We start from the raw sequence: 22392 nt of genomic DNA, 5'->3' as shown, positions 1-22392 counted from the left end.
CAAAATTAATCAGAAGATCAACAACTAAAAACTTTCTCACATGCTAAGAAAAAGAACTTGTAAGATTATATATAACAATGGCACACAGTGAGCTCTGTCATAACAATATATACCTAATTATAGATAAATGAGAGTTAGCCTTACACCCCAACTTAAAAATGTACAAGCAGGCCACCATGCTACAGGGATCTATAAAATGGACCAAGTCTGAGAGGCAGGTGCAGCAATGATCATCTGTTTTCATGATCAATTTAGCCATCCTTGTAGTCAACTACAGTAGCAGACCTCCTCAGACTTCTGAGCAACAGCTTCAAGGTGTGATCTGAAAACTACTGGCCATCACGCTCATTGGAAGGCAGCATGCAAAAATATAGCCATATGAAGTAATCCAAAACATCAGTGTCAGCTTTAGAGATCTTTGCCTTCTATTTATCTTGAATGATCTTCAGTCAGTCTGCTTTCTGGACCATTCCAGGCCAAATCTGAAAGCCTTATACAGGCTATTCTTGTTGGGTTTTATCAGGGCTGTCAAGCAATTAAAAAAATGTATCACAATTAATCACATGATTAAAAAAATTAGCTGCAATTAATTGCACGATTAATTGCACAATTGCACTGTTGAACAATAATAGAATACCATTTATTTAAATATTTTTGATGTCTTCTACATTTTCAAATATATTGATTTCATTTACAAACACAGAATACAAAGTGTACAGTGCTCATTTTATATTTATTTTTCATTACAATTATTTGCACTGTAAAAAAAATACCATTTTTCAATTCATCTAATACAAGTATTGTAGTGCAATATTTGCCATGAAAGTTGAAATTATAAATGTACAATTATGTACAAAAAAAACTGCATTCAAAAATAAAACAATGTAAAATCTTAGCGCCTGCAAGTCCACTCAGTCCTACTTCTTGTTCAGCCAATCACTCAGACAAACAAGTTTGTTTACATTTGCAGGAGATAATGGTGCCCGCTTTTTGTTTACATTTTTGCAGGAGATAATATCAGCTGGAAGAGAGAACAAGCATTCTCATGGCACTGTTGTAGCCGGCATCCCAAGATATTTACATGCCAGATGCGCTAAAGATTTGTATGTCCCTTCATGCTTCAACCACCATTCCAGAGGACATACACCCATGCTGATGAAGGGTTCTGCTTAATAATCCAAAGCAGTGTGGACCGACACATGTTCATTTTCACTGAGTCGGGTGCCACCAGCAGAAGGTTGATTTTCTTTTGTGGTGGTTCGGGTTCTATAGCTTCCACATCGGAGTGTTGCTCTTTTAAGACTTCTGAAAGCATACTCCACACCTTGTCCCCCTCAGATTTTGGAAGGCACTTCAGATTCTTAAACCTTGGGTCGAGTGTTGAAGCTTTCTTTAGAAATCTCACACTGATACCTTCTTTGCATTTTGTCAAATCTGCAGTGAAAGTTTTCTTAAAATGAACAACATGTGCTGGGTCATCATCAGAGACTGTTATAACATGAAATACATGGCAGAACGCAGATAAAACAGAGCAGGGGGACATGCAATTCTCCCCCAAGGAGGCCAATCAAAAATGTAATTAATGCATTATTTTTTTAATGAATGTTATCGGTATTGAAGCGTGTCCTCTGGAATGGTGACCGAAGCATGAAGGGGCATACGAATGTTTAGCACATCTGATCAGTAAATATCTTGCAATACTGGCTACAAAAGTGCTATGCGAATGCCTGTTCTCACTTTCAGGTAACACGGTAAATAAGAAGAGGGCAACATATCTCCTGTAAATGTAAACAAACTTATTTGTCTTAGCAATTGGCTGAACAAGAAGTAGGACTGAGTGGACTCGTAGGCTCTGAAGTTTTATATTGTGTTGTTTTTAAGTACAATTATGTAACAAAAAAAATCTACATTTGCAAGTTGCACTTTCACAACAAAGATTGCACTATAGTACTTGTATGAGGTGAATTGAAAAACACTACTATCATTTTTACAGTGCAAATATTTGTAATAAAAATAATATACACTTTGATTTCAATTACAACACAGAATAAACTATATGAAAATGTAGAAAAAATCCAAAATATTTAATAATTTTCAATGGGTATTCTATTGTTTAACAGTGTGATTAAAACTGTGATTAATTGCAAATAATTTTTTTTGAGTTAATCGCATGAGTTAACTGTGATTAATCAACAGCCCTAGATTTGACAAATCTGACACTGCACCATCAACTGGAAAGCTGACATTTTAGCACAGCTTCAGATTTAAAACATTATATTTTATTTAAATCACAATCCAGGATTCATTAAGTGCCACAGACTCCTAGTAATAAAGAAGGGAGTGGCACCTGTCAAATGTCTCCAATACCCTGTAAAATTCTATCCCCAACAAAAAGAGCTGCAGAAAGTTTCAGGACCTCTAAACACTTAGCACAGAGGTCCTCACATATACTGCCCCATATAGACAGAGTAAGAGGACCCTCACCCACCATCAGAATATCCCAGGTGGAAGATACTACTAGGCCTTCCCCATGTTCTGAGACTATCCCATAATGTGTTCTCTGGCAGGTAGTGTGCTGGAAATAACTAACATAATTGAATTTCCCCTCTCTATCACACCTTTCTATAGGCCTCTTGGGAACGGGAATACACACAATCTTAAGCACTCATAAAAAGCACCTCATTAAAAAAACTACTATTCTAGGTCAGAAAAGTAAGTTGCACCACAGGATACAATCCAACCCCCATATAGTCCACTGCTGGCTGCAGCTAATTAAATATATTTCCCCATAGACTCCATCACCTCCATCACTCCAAATAGCTACGAAAACAATTTGTATTCTCTGAAACGTGCAGGCAACTCTTCTCTCTAGAATCTCCTACAGAGCAAATATATAATAAGAGCGATTCCTCTGTCTATTATTTCCTATCATGGTCTGCCTTCAGGGGAGAATAAGGGGAAATAATTACTCTGAAACACAATGAGGCAAATGTATCTCTGATGTAACTCCTCTGAGGTCAGTTGAATTGCACCAGGAATGCATATCACCCAGCACCTTTTTAAAGACACTGAGGATGCTGGTTAATTCTCAGTCTTCTGAAATTTTCCATCAGACTTACTGTTTCCAGCTCTTTGTGTGCTTCAAGGGCAGTGGTTTCCTTCTCGGATTTCTCTTCCACTTTTTTAAGAATATTCTGCACAGGAAGCAAAGGTGGAGTTAATTTCTTTCCTTGCTTGATAGCACACAACATTTTTCAGACACTACCATCCTCTCGGCCAAATTTGACTATGAATAGTAATAAATATTGGATAGGTAACAGTATATGAAGTCTTTCCCCATGAGGTTGCTGAGTCAGATCTAACCCCATACTGGCAGTAACTGAAAGCTGTTTCCATCAACTGGCTATTGAATAACCTATATAAAATGAGTGTCATGGTCTCAGACCAGTAGCTAGGGGACAAGCACATATTTTATTAAGTTTTATTTAATTTTATTTTATTTTATCAACTTGGCAACAATTGGTAACATTGTTGGTAATCTCAGTAGACAGGATGTCACTAAGACTGAACTATTCCCTCATCATTTGAAGGGAGCCCTCCAGGGCAGGGTTGAGGTACACTAGAAGGCAAGGAGGGGATGACAACCACCGTTGGACTTTTTCTGTGGATAGAAATTTCCAAGACTGGCCATCACTACAATTCCTCTCAAGCATTATATTGTCACAAACACATTTACACACACTCAGCCCAAGACAAGGTGGTCTCTTCAGGTAAGTACTGGGGAAGCACCAGTGAAACAGTGGTGAAGAGACATTTGGTGTTCATAAATAACTTCCTGGCTCTTAGGGTAGGGGGATGGTGCTGTGCAGAGGTTTCAGATGTATGTATCAGAGAGGAAGAGGACTATTGCATCACTTTTATTTTGGGAAGAGTGTCCTTGGCTATTTAGTAATTTCCTTTCAGGGCAGTTTCCTATAGAAGAAAATACTGAGTTGAGTCTTAAGTGGCTTTTCTCCATTAATCCCTTCAGCTCTTGTCCTCTCACTTCCTGTGTCCCATAGACCTGACTCTGCACCAACCCTGATTATATATGAATCTATCTGTTCTGCACCCTGATCATACATGTGCACGCTCCTCTGACTACATCACTCTGCCTTCTTGGCCTTTCATCCAGCAGGCCTATGCTTCCTCCTCTCCTGAACCAGCATCGCCTCTCCTCATGCCTGGGTCTGCATGGCACCACTTTCCTGAACTACTGCCACCTCACTTCCCTACTCCCTCACTTCACTCCTCTCCCCTCCTCTAAAACTCTGATGTCACGCAGCTTCTCCTAGCTTTAATATTGACTCTAGGTAAGACATGGGGGGCAAGGGAGAAGAGTGTGTGTGTGTCTGTCTCTGTTTGTGTATGTGAGAACATGAAAATGCTAACATTCCATGACAGCTAGCTAGGGGAGTCCTGGAGGGAGCATACAGGACTGTCAGAAGACGGAGCACAGTGGAGCTATACCTGCACCAGTAGCTTGAGCCGCGTGATCCTCTGAAATGGCAAAATCAAAAAGGATGAGAAGGGCAGGCCTTTGCACTTGGGATCCATCTCCAACTGTGATATCACCTCCCGGAAAGCTGTCTTGTCTTGGCTGAGAATAGACACACAGATTGAGAGTGCTTTGCTCACTTCCTTGTGTATCAGACCTGTGTTTGGAATGGGCATGTCTCTATGTGGTGCTGCTTTCCAAACAACCCCCTTCCCCAGAGACAGCATCTGCCTGGTCCTCTCTTTAACAAAGGGGAAAATAAATTCACTGAACACTCCTAGGTGTATTTTGGTTTAAGTTTGGCTTTATTTATAGCATTAGGGGATGGAAAAATAGACAAAGTACAAGTTACCGTAGTGGATTCACATGTGTAGCACATATAGATTTAGCAGCACATGCTGAGTGTGTAGGAGTGCGTGAATGGGGTGTGTGTCCAAGTAGATGAGTCAGAGGCATAATTATACATTTTTACACAGTTGGATCATTGTGGCAAAGTAAAATCCACATAGTCATAGGAACAAGCCATGCCATAAAGCAACTCAAGTTCAGATAGTCTTAGCTGTTATTGACAACATGAAAAATCTTATCTGACATCTTATTTGGCACTGCAAAGAAGCAGTTCATACTGCTGGAGATTCACTTGGCATTGCCAGGGTTCTGCCATTTGGAGTTCACAGTGATGGAGGTATTGCCAAGACGAATACAGTGCTGCAGTGAGGAATCTCACAAGTCCCAACTGGTATAAACAAAACACTACTCTAAGAAAGCTCCCTCTACGTGATGTTTCCTGGCACTTGCAAGAACATGCTATGAGGAAGCTTACGTTACTGGAGTCCTAGCTGACAGAAACAGCACAGATGTGAGGATAGTATTAATTTTGTTTGAAATTGGTCTTTAATGCATGTACTTGGAAATGCACAGTGGAAATTTAAACAAAAGAATTATTCATAAGGCAGGCAGGTATTCTTATATTTGCATGACTGCTTGAATTATCAAATCCAAGACAGGCTGTAATTGTATGCCTGAGAGAGTGTAGAACACAATGTAGGGGAAAACTCCAACATACAGCAGCAGATAAGCACTGCAAAGTTTTACTGCTTGCTTAAAGATTGACTGACTAAATCATCCCATTTTTAAACTGATCATTCTTTCCCAGACCCAAAAGACTCAGACTCCACTTCAAACTCCTTCTCCAGAAGCCACCCCAGATCCAAACAGGCCCCCTAAGTGATGTCACACAACCCAGCCAATCTTCTATTTCTCTTCTGGGCTCAGCCAGCTGCTCTCATCAAATTGTTCATATTCTGAGACTTCTTTGTGTTACTGGTGCCCCACAAGGCACTGCTCACCTCTGTCCCAGGAAACACTGGGGTGCATGACATTTGAAAATAGCAGTCTACTAAATCCAGCAGAGTCCCCTTGTAGCAGAGGAACCAATAGGTCTATAGTGTGTCCTTTTGAGGTCAAAGAGAGGGAGCTGGAGGGCAGAGAAAGGAAAGGGGCAGTACTCTTCCATACTCATCTGAATCTAGCTAAAATGATTGTTGCTAAAATGTGGAAATGTACAGGTCAAAATCTGTAACTGGTTGGCTTGAAAAAAATCCAGGGCATTATTACTAAGGAGAAATTAATTCATTTGCTGAAAGACAAATTGCTAGGGTCCCCTTATTTTGATCTGGTAAAAGAAAATTCCCAGCTGGCTAACAGAAATTTGCTGGATTTGAATATACTTGAGAGAACACTTAGGACAAAATCCTCTGGTGCAGGTGACCTACACATAGTGTAAGACCAGGGCAAGATGGGGAAAGTAGCTTTATAGTCTTCAAGAAGAGAATTTATCAGCTCTCCATAGGGTACATGCCTTTCTGAGAATCTCAAGACAGCTGTAACTAGACTCAGGACCACAAAGCTGAAATCATACAACTATCTTTATCTTCATAACTTTTGCCTCTACCTGCACTTCACACACACATGCAGATTTTACAGCTTTGTGCTCTGTTGTATACATTATATGTTCTTTGCACTTTGTAAATGACAACTCTGAATGTATTTAGGATGCTAGTTTTCAACCTTGTCATCTGATCCTTCAAATAAAATGTAAACTATTTGTATGTTTTGTTTAAATAGATTCAGCACCAGTTTAGGGAAAGGGTAGAGCTCATGTTTTCCAAACCAGTTATCAATCCCCTGCAAATGCCAAGTTAAAAATAAAACGCTGTCATCTTGAATAAAAAATTTGGTTGCTGGATTTTTTGCAAATAATTCAAGGTCAGATAATAGCACTCACAGAAGTTGCTTGTAAGCTCTCTCCTGGTAGGTCTGGTTGGAGACGTATGTTACATACACCGAGAAGTGATTAACTGTGTGCTGGTAGACAATGTCGCACACATCTGAGATCACAATGTTCTCTTCCACTCGCTGCTCAAGATCCAAGAGGAAACTAGATGAGAAATCCAGAATTCATATTAATCATGACCTGCAATTAAAGTCTCGGACCCAAACAGTTTGGAGGGGAAACCAATTAGTACTACTGCAGACTCTTTAAAAGGAGTTAAGTCTTCACTCAGTCGGCTCCTCTATCCCTCCAGAACAGAAGTCATCTGAGCTAGTAGCAAGATCCTGTTCCCAACTCAGCAGAGCCAAAAGGCTAATATCAGTTGTCTTACCGTTCGCTGACAGCCATGACATCCAGGACGTTGGAGAAGAGGATGTGAGCCTCAGATGGATGCAAGATCTTTTTCAGACGTTCATTCTCCATGAAGTGAGACACCAGCAGATTCAGACTCTTGTAGTATGAGGCTTCAGAAGTGACCAGTTCAAACATGGCCTTGAGGAAAATCCCAAAAAGAAACATCAACAACACAGTAACAGGTTGAGAGTTCATAACATTCATTGTGCACTCTACTTGTAAAAAGACACTATGAAAGCTCACGGGCTTCCTTAGTGATAATGAAAACATTCATACTGCGTGCTACTAACACAGTCCTGTACAGTTAACCATCCATTCCTGAATCAGTCAGTTTGGCTCCAAAATGCAATAAAAGCTCAAATTGTACAATAGTAGCATCCCCTTATGCACTATATATGATTATGGCCAGGAAAGTGACTCTGAAATGGTACCTTGGTATGGCACACAACTTCTGCCTCGGCCTCTTCTGAGTCCAGCATGATTAGTTTCCGACAAAACAAAGCTGTACTGCTGTGTGCACTGCACTGCAGAGCCAACCTACAGTACCATAGTTGTAGAAAAGCAATATAGCATCAAAAACAAATTGCTCACCAGTAACTGGCGTTCCTTAAGAATATACAGGTCCACACTCTTAGAATATACCTGTGCATACCATACGAGCCTCAAATCCTCTAGACCAGTGGTTCTCAGTCAGGGGTATGCGTACCCCTGGGGGTACTCAGAGGTCTTCTGGGGCTACAATATTTATATTCCAATTGATTTTATAATAATATAAAAATTAAAAATTTAGCAATTTTTCAGTACTAGTGTGCTTTGACACTTGTATTTTTATGTATGATTTTGTAAGCAAAGAGTTTTTAATGGAGGTGAAACTTGAGCTATGTAAGACAAATCAGACTCCTGAAAGGGGTATAGTAGTTTTGAAAAATTGAGAGCCACTGGACTAAAAAGCCTTGATTGTTTTGAGAGGGAGAAGGGAAAGACCCTGACTCAAGCCATGGAACACTCCATGCAAGACTATATAATGAAGCAGGGCTCTGGCACACTTTCAGTTCCTTCCACTTCCTCATCGTCTTACGAACTCTGAAGATGAGGGAGGGGAAACTATACTGATGATCTACTTGATGAACTCAAGTTACTAGTGAATAACTTTTCTCTTTTGACTAGGATCAATACAAATTCCCTCTTGAGAGACTGGCAAGCAATGAGCACCAGCAAGGAGGTAGTACTGAAGAAGGTATCAACTAAACAATGACTGCAGAATTGCTCTTCAAATAAGGCCCCAATGGGTCTAGAACCCAGGGCTGTAGAGCTACCAGGCAGCTGACAGCTCCAGGCCATCACCCAGCTGCAGTTGTAACCAATCTGCACGCCACTTCCCATGGTCCACTGTGGACACAGGCTCTGGGAAGCTCCACCTCAAGGGTTTGACAAACAGCAGCCTCATGGCTCCTGATCAGCTCCCTACCCTATATAAACTCAATGTGCATTCCAGGAAGTATCCAGATCTTCTGTAGTTACCACGACCATTCCTGCGCCTTACCCTTGAATTCCTGACTTGACCTCTGCTTGATTTGAATTTCTCCTCTTGACTTGAACCATGACACCTGACTCAGAATCTGGCCCTTGGTAATGACCCTGGCCTGGACCTGACTATGAACTTCTCTGCTACCCTCAGCCCAATTTTCACAGCTCACAACAGAGAACCAAGCTCTGCACAGGTAGTCCACTCAGCTCCATGAGGGAAACATGGCACTGTGGGCCCAGCTGGCACAGCACTCTGCAGATAACCAGATGCTACAAGAGCCGGTGACCCAGCTGTAGGAATGAGAACGCCACATATCTGGATGGACCCAGTCTCTCTCCTAGAACTTTTCAATGGGGACTGCAAAAATTCAGGGGGTTGTTTACCAATGCTGCTGCTGTTTCTTCTCTGCTCCCAGTCTTAACCCAATAACCAAGTGAAAGTAGGACTCATTATTTGTCTCCTAATGGGAGATGCATTGGACTGGGCCTTACCCCTACTCAAATGAGTGAGCTCAATGCTATCAATCTGGGATACCTTCCTCCAAGAAATCTCCACCATATTTGACAATCCCCACCATGCCTGCTTTGTAGAGGTGGCCCTCTGCAAACTTCAGCAGGGGCCAGCCTCTTCATGTCTTCCAATGGCCTCCAAATGAACCTCCAAAAAGTGGAGGCAGTACAAACCTGGGAGCCCTCCAAAAACTTCAAGTAGCTACAACGCTTCTAGGGGTTCATTAACTTTTACAGGTGCTTTATCTCTGGGTTTTCAGGCCAAACAACACTACTGACAGCACTTCTCCACACTGACACCACCTTCACCTGGTCTCCGGAGGCCCAACAAGCATTCAACTGACTAAAGACAACCTCAATCAGTGCCCCAATCCTGGTCCATCCCAACCCAGCACACCCTTTGTCATTGCGACCAATGCCTCCAATGTGGCAATTAGGGCCACTCTCCCAAAGGCATGGTCCCCGACAGCACCTCCACCCTTGAGCCTACTATTCACAGAAGCTAACTCTGGTCAAACAGAACTAGGAATTCTAGATAAAGAGCTTCTAGCCATCAAAGCAGCCTTTGAAGAATGGAACCACTATCTGGAGGATGCACGGTACCCGGTACAGGAACACACAGATCATAAAACACCTCTGCCAAGCCACAGTGTTGAACCAAAGGCAGCTTCACTGGGTCCTATTCTTTACATGCTTCAATTTCACCATCACTTACCATCCAGGGCCCCAGAACAAGATGGCTGATGTCTTGTCCCAAAAAGGGGAACAGCTCACCAGCCAAGAGCCTCCCCATGTGAAGTCCCTATGCATTTGTAAGTCCTGGAACTTCCTGGATGGCACATTTCCCCAAGATCTCACGTCCCTGATCTTCTCAGCTACAGGGAAGGAGCCGCAAGAGATGAAAATCTCTCCTATTCAGCTGAAAAAGATTTTCTAGCCAATAGTTCTAAACTCTCCCACATAACTTAGTTTTTTCAGGAAAAGTCAAAAATCTCCAAAAGTCATGGAAGAGCGACCCAAACTACTAATTGCAAAGACTTGAGACCTGTATGATTGTATCTGATTCTGTTGCAACAGATGATCCAGAAGGGGTGGCAGAAGCAAGGATTGGCTCTTTTACCAGATCCAGAAGTTCTAAATACCAAACTGTCTGGCCCACTTTAGGGCTACCAGCAGACCTAAGTCAACAAGTTCAAGCACGTTACTTTTCAGACACCTGCTTGACCATTTTCAGGTTTACTGGCCTCTGAACCAATCCCCAGGAGCAGTAGGCCAAATAGGGTTGCAGATGGAAGGCTGCGCGTCCTCGCAGGAGACAGATTTGCTTTCATAGCTCATAGGAACAGTTCTGGTGGTTGGGAGAGCCTGTCCCTTTCACATACATCTTGACTTATACCTGCAGCGCTCGCCATAAGCAGTTTTTCAGATGCTTCATGTTGGGACTTAAGTGATGGTGAGCCTTACGATTAAGAGATTGGACTGAGACTCAGGAGATCTGGAATCTATTTGCAACTTCATCACACTTCTTTTGTGATAATTCACTTGACGTCTATGTGGTTCGTTTCCCCATCTGCAAACTAGGGAAAACACCACTACCTCTGAGGAGTGTTGCAACAATTAACTCATTGCCTATTAGTGTTCAAATACTACAGGCAGGGGCAGCTCTATGTTTTTTGCCATCCCACACACTGCAGTCAGGTGGCCTTCGGCGGCACACTTGCGGCTGGTCCGCTAGTCATGCAGATTCGGCAGCATTTCTGCAGGTGATCTGCCTGTCCCGTGCCTTCGGTGTACCCACCGCCAAATTGCCACCGAAGCTGCAAGATCGGCGGACCTCCCGCAGGCACGCCACCAAAGGCTGCCTGACTGCTGCACTCACGGCGACCGGCACGTCACCCCCCGGGGCTTGCCACCCCAGGCACGTGCTTACTACGCTGATGCCTGGAGCCGCCCCTGACTATAGGAACAGGGCACCTTTCAGATGTCTATTGTTGTTTAGTGCTGTAAATTTACTCAGTCATGTACAAGAAGTGAACTGTACCAAACAAATAACTGGGATCCACAATAGAATTCTTAAGGTTGGGAGCTGTGCCTTTATTGGAGCTGTCAGAGAAAGGAGAACACCTTTTCTGAATGAGGTAAAACTCCACAAGGATTCATAAGGTATATGTTAGGAATTGCCCTTTGAGTCACCTCTTTGAAGTCAAACCTATCTTCTGAATACCTGAAACAACAAAATACCAATTCCATTGTTGTAGGCCCCAAATCCAATTCTAGACCATGATGGAGCTGGGACAAGGAAAAGAGGAATGGCAGATTCAGCTTAGTGCATGATGTGGCTCTCCTCTCTCTTCTGGAAAACACTGACCAGGGATCTAGTAGATCAGTGGTCTCAAACATCCAGCCCATTTGACGTATGTATGTGGCCTTCATGGAATATTTGATTATCTCCAAAAAGATAACCACAGAAAATTTAAACCAAATGTAAACTGATGCCGTGTTATCTTCCTGAGGCTGGAGACAGCCAGAAACAATGGCTTAGAAGTGTGGACCACACTATCCTACCAATCTTGTGGGATGTTAACTAATTAAGACACTTTTAAATGAGGCATTAACTATGTCACTGCTGATCATTTTAGCAAATGGAATGAGACAAGGAGTGAAAGTGAAGACCATGAGGAAGTTAGGAGCTGCTACAAGATAAGAAATGCAGAAGGAAAGAAGTACATAATCCTAAGGGTTAAGCTTATTTTCCCACTATGTAAAGCCTAAATGAGATAATAAGCTATTTATCAAACAATAATTAGAAGATTAGTTAGTAAATAAATCACATTCTAGCCCTAATTTCTGAGCACATCTCCATCTGATATTGGTGAAAGTTATACTGTGGATTTAGAGTAGCTCTAAATTTATACCCAACGAACAGGCAATAAATAACCAAATTTGGTCACCTCCAAAGAAGAGTGACTCCTCTGTCACAGATCGGGAAGAAGAAAGGTTAGCTCTCCAGAGGACAACAATTTTGTTTTGTAGCAACATTTGAGGTTTTGAATTTTTTCATTCCATGCTGAAATTAAAACAAAACTTTTTGGAAGTGTTTGCAAACATGGAGTTGTGGGGGGGGGGGGAAGAGACTGACTCTCACACTCTTTAAGAGAAGAGTTTTTCATCCCAGACCATTCAGAATCAAGTAGAGCAGGGACTTGAAACTGGTCTTACACTCCTAGGCTGGTGCCCTAATCACCAGACTACAGAGTGTTGGAGTAATCTCTCTTGCTCATGCTATCACGTGACCAGAGAGCCTTGGACTCCAAAACCTTCCTTACAAAAATTAAATCAAAACAATTATGTCTCCATGAAATGTTCTGACTTTGAAACAGCATATTTTGCCAAAATGAAGATGTTCTGCTGAGATCTACTAAGCACCTAACATATCTTGAAACCAGTAAATATCCTAAAGCTGAGGAAAAAGAAGCTAGTATAGGAAAATCAATACTGCAGTGGATGGAAGGAGCCAGAATGTAGTAAAGTTATAATGGGAACAAGAGGGACAGACTGAAAGGGAGAGAAGAGGACAGAACAGGTGAAGAAAAATGAACTGACCAACAAAATTCCATTTAAGATTGACACCAACAATGCTCAGCATATAATTTTTGACTCATGCTGAAGAAGTTTCTCTAAAACTGTTTCAACTCAATAAACCTTGATTAAAAGGTTTCTTCTTAATTCTGTGTAAACAGCTTTTCAAAGTCTAATATCTTGGTGACATAATTTGTTTTTAACCGATAGTAGTACTCAGGGGCACAGGCTCTGGGAAGCTTCACCTCAAGGGTTTGACAAACAGCAGCCTCATGGCTCCTGATCAGCTCCCTACCCTATATAAACTCAATGTGCATTCCAGGAAGTATCCAGATCTTCTGTAGTTACCACGACCATTCCTGCGCCTTACCCTTGAATTCCTGACTTGACCTCTGCTTGATTTGAATTTCTCCTCTTGACTTGAACCATGACACCTGACTCAGAATCTGGCCCTTGGTAATGACCCTGGCCTGGACCTGACTATGAACTTCTCTGCTACCCTCAGCCCAATTTTCACAGCTCACAACAGAGAACCAAGCTCTGCACAGGTAGTCCACTCAGCTCCATGAGGGAAACATGGCACTGTGGGCCCAGCTGGCACAGCACTCTGCAGATAACCAGATGCTACAAGAGCCGGTGACCCAGCTGTAGGAATGAGAATGCCACATATCTGGATGGACCCAGTCTCCCTCCTAGAACTTTTCAATGGGGACTGCAAAAATTCAGGGGGTTGTTTACCAATGCTGCTGCTGTTTCTTCTCTGCTCCCAGTCTTAACCCACTAACCAGGGGCCCGGTTCCACCAATGTTTGGGGCCAGGTCTCTTCCCCCAGCCCCGCCTGCCACCTCTGCATGCCTTCCGAGTGTCCCCCCACGCATCTTCCCCAGGCACCTGAGCGTCCCTTCCTCAAGCCAGTGGTTCCTCCCTGCAGCTCTGCCCTGCCAACATCAACTGCCACCACAGGGTCCTAGCACCTCCTATTCACTAGTACTAGGGCAGGCTGACCCTGCCCCTGCCCCTGCCCTTCTGCCTCAGACTCTTCCATTTTCCAGCAGGACCCTCCACCAGCACAGAAGGCTCTCCCCGTCCATGGTCACTGCTCCTGCACAGCCCCATGCCCCACCCTCAGTGAGGCTACAGTGAGGGGCAGCAGCAGGGGAGAAGGGGCACATGTGATGGCAGCCCCCTGCCAGTACACACCACAGAGGAGGTAAGGGGGCTTCCTAGACCTGAGAGGGGCCCTAGGAGCACATGCAGTGACAGTGGTGCAAGGTGAGCGTGCTGCTGGGGAGGGGAGAGGGGGCCCCCTCCCCCAGAGCTCACTGCTGCTGGCGGGGAGGCGTCCTCTCTGGCCCCAGCCCCAAGGCAGCCTGCCTGCACCCCAAACTCCTCATCCCCAGCCATGCCCCACCCCAGATCCTGCACCCCCAACCAGAGCCCTCACGCCCTCGTACCCTAATCCTCTACCCCAGCCCTGAGCCCACTTTGGCATTGTGAATCCCTCTCCCCTGTACCACAACCCTCTGCCTGAGCCGCTCCCACACTCCAAACCCCTCATCACTAGCCCCAGCCCAGAGCCTTCACATTTTTACATTATTTTAAAAAAAATATATCAGCTTATAAGGCAGGTGTAGGGGGGATGGAACATAGAACTGTTCTGAGCACCACCAAAAAATTATACAAACCTGCCGTCCCTGGTACTACTAATACCAGTAATTAGTAATTTAATCTATGGTCACTTGTTCCAAGCCCTCCCCGATTACATTCACATTCTGTCACTTCCTCTAGGGCAGTTCACTGTGAGAACCTGAGTAATGTCTCTTCTGGCTTGTTCTTCTATTTTGTGCATCATTAAATTATCTTCCATATAGTTCAAGAATGCCCTTGATGATTTATGTTTTGCTGTGCTTAATGCTCAGCAGATGTCTGGATAATTAAAGCTACCCATTGGTTATTTAGTCATTTCTGATAATTGTTCCAATAGCATGTCACTTTTTGTCATTTCCTCCTGACCCCTGTGGTCTACACCACACGTCCATCGCGATTTCTTTTGTTTTTCCCATTACTATGTTTCAGCCCACGTTATCTTGCAGTCACACCTCCTGCTGTTATTTTATATTTTTCTGCTCTTGTATTCACTTCTGATGTAAAGTGGTACCTCATCCTTCTTTCCTCTTTATTTCTTGCCTATCCAGGGTCATAGTTATATTAATATTCTAATCAGTGACTCATCCCTTACACCATATTTTGGTAGTGTGAGCAAGGTCATAATTGGTGTCATGAAGTACCACTTCCTGCTCTTCCTACTTATCATCCAAATTTCTTACATTTTGTATTTTTAAAAAGAGTGAATTCTATTGCTCCTTTTATTGGTCATTGCTAACTCCCACCATCTTGTATTCAAGCCTTCTCTGCTTAAAGTGTTACTGGGGTAAACAAAACATCTTACCCTATCTGTCCTATTTTAAAACCTACCTAAATCAACCTTGCTAGCTTTGAACAAAGACAGCTGATACCCCATATCCTCAAACAAAAACCATTGTCTAGTCTTCACTCTCTGCAAAAGACAAACCAGTGTTATAAGTAAGGCTATGTTTTAATCAGGGATATTTTTAGAAAAGTCATGGACAGGTCACTGGCAGTACACAAAAATTCATGGCATATGACCTGTCCATGACTTGAACTATATACCCCTGATTAAAACTTGGGCCAGGAGGCCACGGGTGCTTTGGGGGTGTGGACCTGGGGAGGAGGCACCACAGGCGCTGTGGAGGAGGGCGGCGGTGTGTGGCCCAAGACCCCCACTGGTGCTGGGGTGGGTGGGAAATTTGGCAAGGCTGGCAGGCTCCGCACCTGGCTCTGTGTGGCTCCCTGGAAGCAGCCAGCATGTCTGTGCAGTTCCTAGGGTGAGGAAAGGTCAGGGGGGCTCTGCATGCTGCTGCTGCCATGAGCGCTGCCTCCACAGCTCCCACTGGCCAGGAAGAGCCCCCGGCCCCTCTGCTGAGGAGCTGCAGGGACATGCTGGCTGCTTCCGGGGGAGCTCCCCTGAGGTGAGCACTGCCCCATACCCCAGGCCTGAGCCCCTTCCCACACCCAAACTACTGCTGCTGGGGTGAGGGCGGTGGCCTGAGACTGCCTCAGCAGTGGCTGGCGTGACTGGCCCAGGGGCTGCCTGAGCTGCTCGGGCAGCCCCAGAGCCAGCCGCACCGGCTGCTGCAAAAATCACAGAAAGTCACAGAATCCGTGACCTCCATGACAGACACGCAGCCTTACTTATAAGATAGTTCTGAGGAAATTCTGCGTCACTGCACACGTGCAGAATTCATGTCCCCCATAGATTTTTTTTTCCCCACAGAAAATACATTCTGCCAGAGAGGTGCTGCAGTTATGCCTTTCTCCCACCAGGGGCTGCTGTGGCACCAGAACAGAGGGAGCCGGCTCACTGGCAGTAGCAGTCAACAGCGGATAGGGAAGAAGAGAGACTGCATGCCTCACAGCACCCTGTCCTAAGGCCAGGTGAGGAGGCAGCACAGGATATGGGTGTGGAGGCAGACAGACAGAGCTGGGCTCATGAGACTGCTGAGGGGTGTCACACAGACTGGTACTGAGAAGGGCTAGTGAGAGGGAACAGACTGTGGTGAAGGCTGAATGAGAGTAGGAGCACAGGGTCACATGGAGATGGGGGTGCAGGGCCACACTGGACAGTGGGGTAGGGCTGCCAGGGACACATGGGGATGGAGGGAAGGGGAGGGGTGAGTCAGGGTGCAGGGACACAAGGGCACAGGGGCAGATGTGCCTGACTGAATGGGAGAGGCTGGGGTCAGCCAGGGTCTGTATGGGGGAGGCTCCCCAACTCCCGAAAAATCCTCCCCATTCCCTAAAAAAACCTGTTCCATGCTTCTCCCATCCACACCAACACTACTCCAGGTTCACTCGCAGACTCCTTCCCAGCAATTACTTCTCTCTCCCTCAGCACCTCTATTACCCGTGACTCCCCCTAGCCTTTGCACTGCTTTTGAGGGGTGCGGAAAATACAGTTCTGTATAGTAGTTTAAATGAATTACTATTCAAAGTTCTGTATTAATATGCCTGGTAAGGAATCTATTTGTCAAAAAGCATTTCCTGAATCTTTTTTCTTGTCTGTATTGTTATGGGCATACTTGTTGACAGGTATTTTCCAATAAATTACCAAAATAATTGAAACTGGCGTGATTATATCTTGTTATTTTGACAAATAAATACACAGAATTTTAAAATATTGTGTGCAGAATTTTTAATTTTTTGGTGCAGAATTCCCACAGGAGTAAGTGCTTCTGATGGAGTTTCTGCACACCATCCTGGCTGAAGAATGAAGGAGTTAAATCCCTTCACTGGCCTGAGAGGAAAAATATCCCAGAGAGACTGCCTGAGGTGCAAAGCCTTTAGACAGTAGCTAATAACAGTGGCCCTGTGGGCTACTGAAAGGTGGTGCCAACAGCTTTGTCATAGGAGCAGGGAAGCCATAATGAATGTTTTCACTAACGTGTGCATCACTGAGACAGCCCTGAGTCAACAGTCAACAACCCACTCAAAGCATTATTTGACACAGCCCTAAAAATTAATAGTACAAAAACCATATCCAGAGATAGCATAGTCTGTGCAGTTAAAGTGCTCATACATCCTTATTGACCCAGTTTTTGCATACTGCAACCATCATTCTGTTTTAAAGTAAATCAAAGAATCAACACGGCAAAATAAGGAAACTCCACTGGGACTGGTGATCAACCATTTAATTCCTTTTATTCCAATTCATTTTTAATTATATTAAATTCAGTCTTCCTAGGAATGATAGAAAGCATGATTCCTGCCTCTGACATCAGAAGGGGATTATCTGGCATGGAGGGAGGCCAAAGAAGGTACTGTAATTAGTACTTCATTGCTCCTTTACCTCCTTGTAAATCAGCAGTAGCAGTAATGAGAAGCCATGTTCTCCATTGTTGCTACTGAAATTGCCAGCAGCAAGATTCTCTTCTGGTGATGGGGTAGGATACAGACAGTGCTTAAATTCTCAGAGATTATTTCCAAAAGTCTTCCATAACCCTCACCCCATTCGGGGCTCTGGACTTCACCTGAGGGGTGAGGGGTCTCAGGGGCTTCAGCGAAGGGGGCACCAGGGCTTCAGCCTCCACAAGAGGCACCAGGGCCCCAGTGGGTTTGAAAATAATAGGCTCTGGCTGAATTTAAGCCCTGGGTACAGGACTTCCTCATGCTCTTTGGAAAGTGAAGTTCATTAGCATTACATATGGGGGTATTTAATAGACCACAATCTGTCACTAGCTGCAGTGGAACTTCCTTATTTTTGAATGTTGATATTTTGACCTAAGTGACTCTAGTTACACAGACTTTAAGCAAAAACTCAGCAGAGAAACTCTTTATTCCCTCTCATGCCTTCCATTACCTCCTGCAGTTTGATCTCATCTGGCTGAAGGATATTCAGGACACCGCTGCTCCTGATCTCTGGAAGATCCTGCCACAAGTTAAACCTGGAGGTGGAGTTCCTGAGCAAGCTGATTTGGGGAAGAGTCCTGCTTTCTGCAGTATTTGTGGGTTCTGCCTCTGATGGCACCTCCTCACTTGCTGAGCACTCCTCGGAGTCTGTCTGTGCATCTTGCAGTCGTCTGGTTTCAATCTCTTGAAGTGTAGATTTATCTCGATATTCCTGATACAAGAGCCCTAGAAGCCAACATGATGATTAGAGAGCTATTATTGAACAATATAGGGAAAAGAATATGGATTTATTTTGGCATGAATATTTTACTTTAGTTCATTGAAGTAAAGAGGTAGAAAGCATCCATTCCAGAGTGAAAGAAAAAGCCAGACGTTGATTTCCCAGCCTCAACTAAAAGCAGAAAGAATAAAATTACAAAACTGGAAGTACATGCAGAATCTGACGAATCCACTATCAGTTTCTATATGTGAAAATGGAACTGTCTCATTTCTCAGCGGGGTCTTTAGAAAGGTCTGCAAGAAAAGGCTCTTCCTTTATCTTTTTATGATGCTACTATACCATTAAGGATCTACGTATCTGCTGGGGAGGTGGCATTATATAAATCGGTTTTACTTTAATCCCCATTAAAGTCAAGGGAGCATCTTCCACTGACTTCAGTGGGGTTAGGATCAGGTCCTTAAAGTACTAGATAGATCAGGGATCAGGAGACCTGGGTTCTGTTCCTGGCTTTGCCACTAACTTCCTGGGTGAATTTGAGCATATCACTTAATCTCTCTGTGCCTCTGTTCTCTGCATTACTTCACAGAGGTGTAATGAGAATAAATTATTTAATGTTCATGAGGTGCTTGAATATGACAGTGACAAGTGCCAGCCATAGAAAAATAAATAAAACTTTAAGGGAAAACTGCAACCATTTTGTTCAGTCCAGCAGTCTTAAAGGCCACCTCACTATATTTAAACTACTAAATGTTTGACAACAATATGTAATTAGAATTTACATTTCTGATCTTACAGCACAGAAAACTCTTCAAACGATAGTGGTAGACATTCATTTAATTCAATTAATCTGGTAACCTACTCTCTCATCCTCAATGTTATGTTTAAATGCAGAAAAGTGACTTGGAGTTGAGTGTTCAGAACAGAGATCTAGGAGTCAGGGCTCCTTAGTTCTACCAACCACTGGATTTTGCTCTATGACAAGTTATGAGACATCTAGGGCCTGGCGGAATATCTATCAGAACAGGAAGATCTTAACGGGGGAATCCAAAATAAACATCCTCCAACTGAAAGAAATAAAATCAGTTATATTTAAACTATTCAAAGCCATAAATAAAATCTAAATGTATTGGTCTTGTCATTTATGTATTTTGAGTGCATTCACTCTTAAGTTCCCACTGATTTTCCCCAAAATTCCTTCAGAATCTGGAGCAGCGGAAGTTCCACTGAATTAGGCAAAACTTCCTTCTAATTTTCAGGGGCCTACCCCTAACAAAAGAAAACTACAAAATAATCTTGTACTTTGGAAGTTTTAAGCTCTAGTATTTCTCATAAGGCTGCTGTTAGTTGTCCCATTTTGCTCATTACAGTCATCCAGTGGAACCCGAAAACCAGTTGCTTGGATCTAGAATATGAATTACTAGATTTGACAACACAGGAGTGCCAATTAGTCTCCTGTTAGTCATTAACTCCATTTACTTAATATAAATTGCATGATTTTAATTTCTCTCTCTTGGTTTATACTTGAATCTGGTATCTGCTGGGAGAGCAATACAGCAGTGCACAGACAATCCAGGAAGTTTTTGGAGAGTGTTGGCGACAACTTCCTGGTGCACCTACTGGAGGAACCAACCAGGGGCCATTCTCCTCTTGATCTGCTGCTTACAAACAGGGAAGAATTGGTAGGGGAAGTAGAAGTGGGTGGCAGCCTAGGAAGCAGTTACCATGAGATAGCTGAATTCAGGATACTCACAAAAGGAAGAAAGGAGAGTAGCAAAATATGGACCCTGGACTTCAGAAAAGCAGACTTGGCTCCCGTAGGGAACTGTTGGGCAGGATCCCCTGGGAGAATAACATGAGGGGGAAAGGAGTCCAGGAAAGCTGGCTCTATTTTAAAGAAGTCTTATTGAGGGCGCAGGAACAAACTATCCCCAGGTGCAGAAAGAATAGCAAATATGGCAGGCGACCAGCTTGGCTTAACAGTGAAATCTTCGGTGAGCTTAAACACAAGAAGGAAGCTTATAAGAAGTGTAAACTTGGTCAGAAAACTAGGGAGGAGTATAAAAATATTGCTCGAGCATCCAGGGGTGTAATCAGGAAGGCAAAAACACTACTGAAGTTGCAGCTTGCAAAGGATGTGATGGGTAACAAGAAGGGTTTCTACAAGTATGTTAGTAACAAGAAAAAGGTCAGGGAAAGCGTGGGACCCTTAATGAATGGAGGAGGCAACCTACTGATAGATAATATGGAAAAAGCAAAAGTACTCAATGCTTTTTTTGCCTTGATCTTCACAGACAAGGTCAGCTCCCACACTGCTGTCCTGGACAACACAGTATGGGGAGGAGCTGAACAGCCCTCAGTGGTGAAAGAACAGGTTAAAGACTATTTAGAAAAGCTGGACATACACACGTCCATGGATCCAGATCTAATGCATCCGAGGGTACTAAGGGAATTGGCTGATGCGATTGCAGAGCCATTGGCCATTATCTTTGAAAACTCATGGAGATCCAGGGAGGTCCCGGACAACTGGAAAAAGGTAAATATAGTGCCCATCTTTATAAAAGGGAAGAAGGAGAACCTGGGGAACTACAGACCGGTCAGCCTCACCTTAGTCCCTGGAAAAATCATGAAGCAGGTCCTCAAAGAAACCATTTTGAAGCACTTGGAGGAGAGCAAGGTGATCAGAAACAGTCAACATGGATTCACCAAGGGCAAGTCATGCCTGACCAACCTGATTGCCTTCTATGATGAGATAACAGGCTCTGGTGGATATGGGGAAAGCAGTGGAGTGTATACTTGCTTAGTAAAAGCTTTTGGATACAGTCCTCCACAGTATTCCTTGCCAGCAAGTTAAAAAAAGTATGGATTGGATGAATGGACTAAAGGTAGACAGAGCTGGCTAGACTGTCGGCTCAACGGGTAGGAATCAATGTCCTCCAATGTCTAAGTTGGCAGCTGGGTATCCAGCGGAGTGCTCCAGGGTTGGTCTGGGGCCCGGTTTTGTTCACACTTTATTAATGATGATGACAATGGATTAACTGCACCCTCACAAGTTTGCGGATGACACTAAGCGTAGGGAGAGGTAGATATGCTGGAGGGTAGGGAGAGGAAGCCAGAGTGACCTAGAGAAATGGAGGATTGGGCAAAGAAAATCTGATGAAGGTTTCCACGACAAGTGCAAGAGCTGCACTAGGACAGAAGAATCCCATGCACACACGAACAAGGCTGAGGAAACAACTGTGTTAGGCAGCAGTCTTGCAGAAAAGAACCTGGAGAATTACAGTGGGACAAGAGCTGGATAATGCAGTCAGCAGTGTGCCCTTGTTGCAGAAGGCTAATGGCATAGTTGGGCTGCATAGTAGGGACACTGCCAGTCAATGAGGAAGTGATTATTCCCCTATTCGGCCACTGGTGAGGTCTACATCTGGGTATTGCATTCAGTTTTTGCCCCTATGTACGAAGGGTGGGCAAAATTGGAGCAGGGCACAAAATTACAGGGGGCTGGGCACATACTTACAAGAAGAGGCTGAGGAACTGGGGTTATTTATTCACGAAGAGAAGAGTGAGGGGGAATTTGATTAGCACCTTACTACCGCGGGGCGGCGGTCCAAAAGATCAGCTTGGCTGATCCAGTGTGGGTAGATTGACAGAACACGGAGCAGGTCTCCACAGTTTGCGTGGGGGAGGTCTAGGTTGGATATTAGGAAACACTATTTCACTAGGAGGGTGGTGAAGCACTGGAATGGGTTACCTAGGGAGGTGGTGGAATCTCCATCCTTAGAGGTTTTTAAGCCCGGCTTAACAAAGCCTAGCTGGGATGATTTAGTTGGTGTTGGTCCTGCTTTG

The 22392-nt window shown here is 43.9% G+C and overlaps 1 protein-coding gene across 2 annotated transcripts in view; it reads right to left on the bottom strand.

Annotated features, from left to right (window-relative positions):
- The window catches only part of NGEF (neuronal guanine nucleotide exchange factor), a 112364-nt gene that overhangs the window by 10672 nt on the left and 79300 nt on the right, over positions 1-22392 (bottom strand). For both annotated transcript variants that reach the window (XM_032801630.2, XM_032801631.2), the window contains 5 exons: positions 18280-18554; positions 7204-7364; positions 6825-6977; positions 4510-4639; positions 3120-3194 (listed from right to left, as the gene is read on the bottom strand). In XM_032801630.2, coding sequence (XP_032657521.1) covers positions 3120-3194; positions 4510-4639; positions 6825-6977; positions 7204-7364; positions 18280-18554 — 794 coding nt within the window. The remainder of the gene's footprint in view (positions 1-3119; positions 3195-4509; positions 4640-6824; positions 6978-7203; positions 7365-18279; positions 18555-22392) is intronic.

The sequence above is a fragment of the Chelonoidis abingdonii genome, chromosome 8 (assembly GCF_003597395.2).
Source record: "Chelonoidis abingdonii isolate Lonesome George chromosome 8, CheloAbing_2.0, whole genome shotgun sequence".
Lineage (NCBI taxonomy): Eukaryota > Metazoa > Chordata > Testudines > Testudinidae > Chelonoidis > Chelonoidis abingdonii.
The sequence above is the reverse complement of the archived record's forward strand: the minus strand, read 5'-3'. Positions and strand labels throughout refer to the sequence as shown.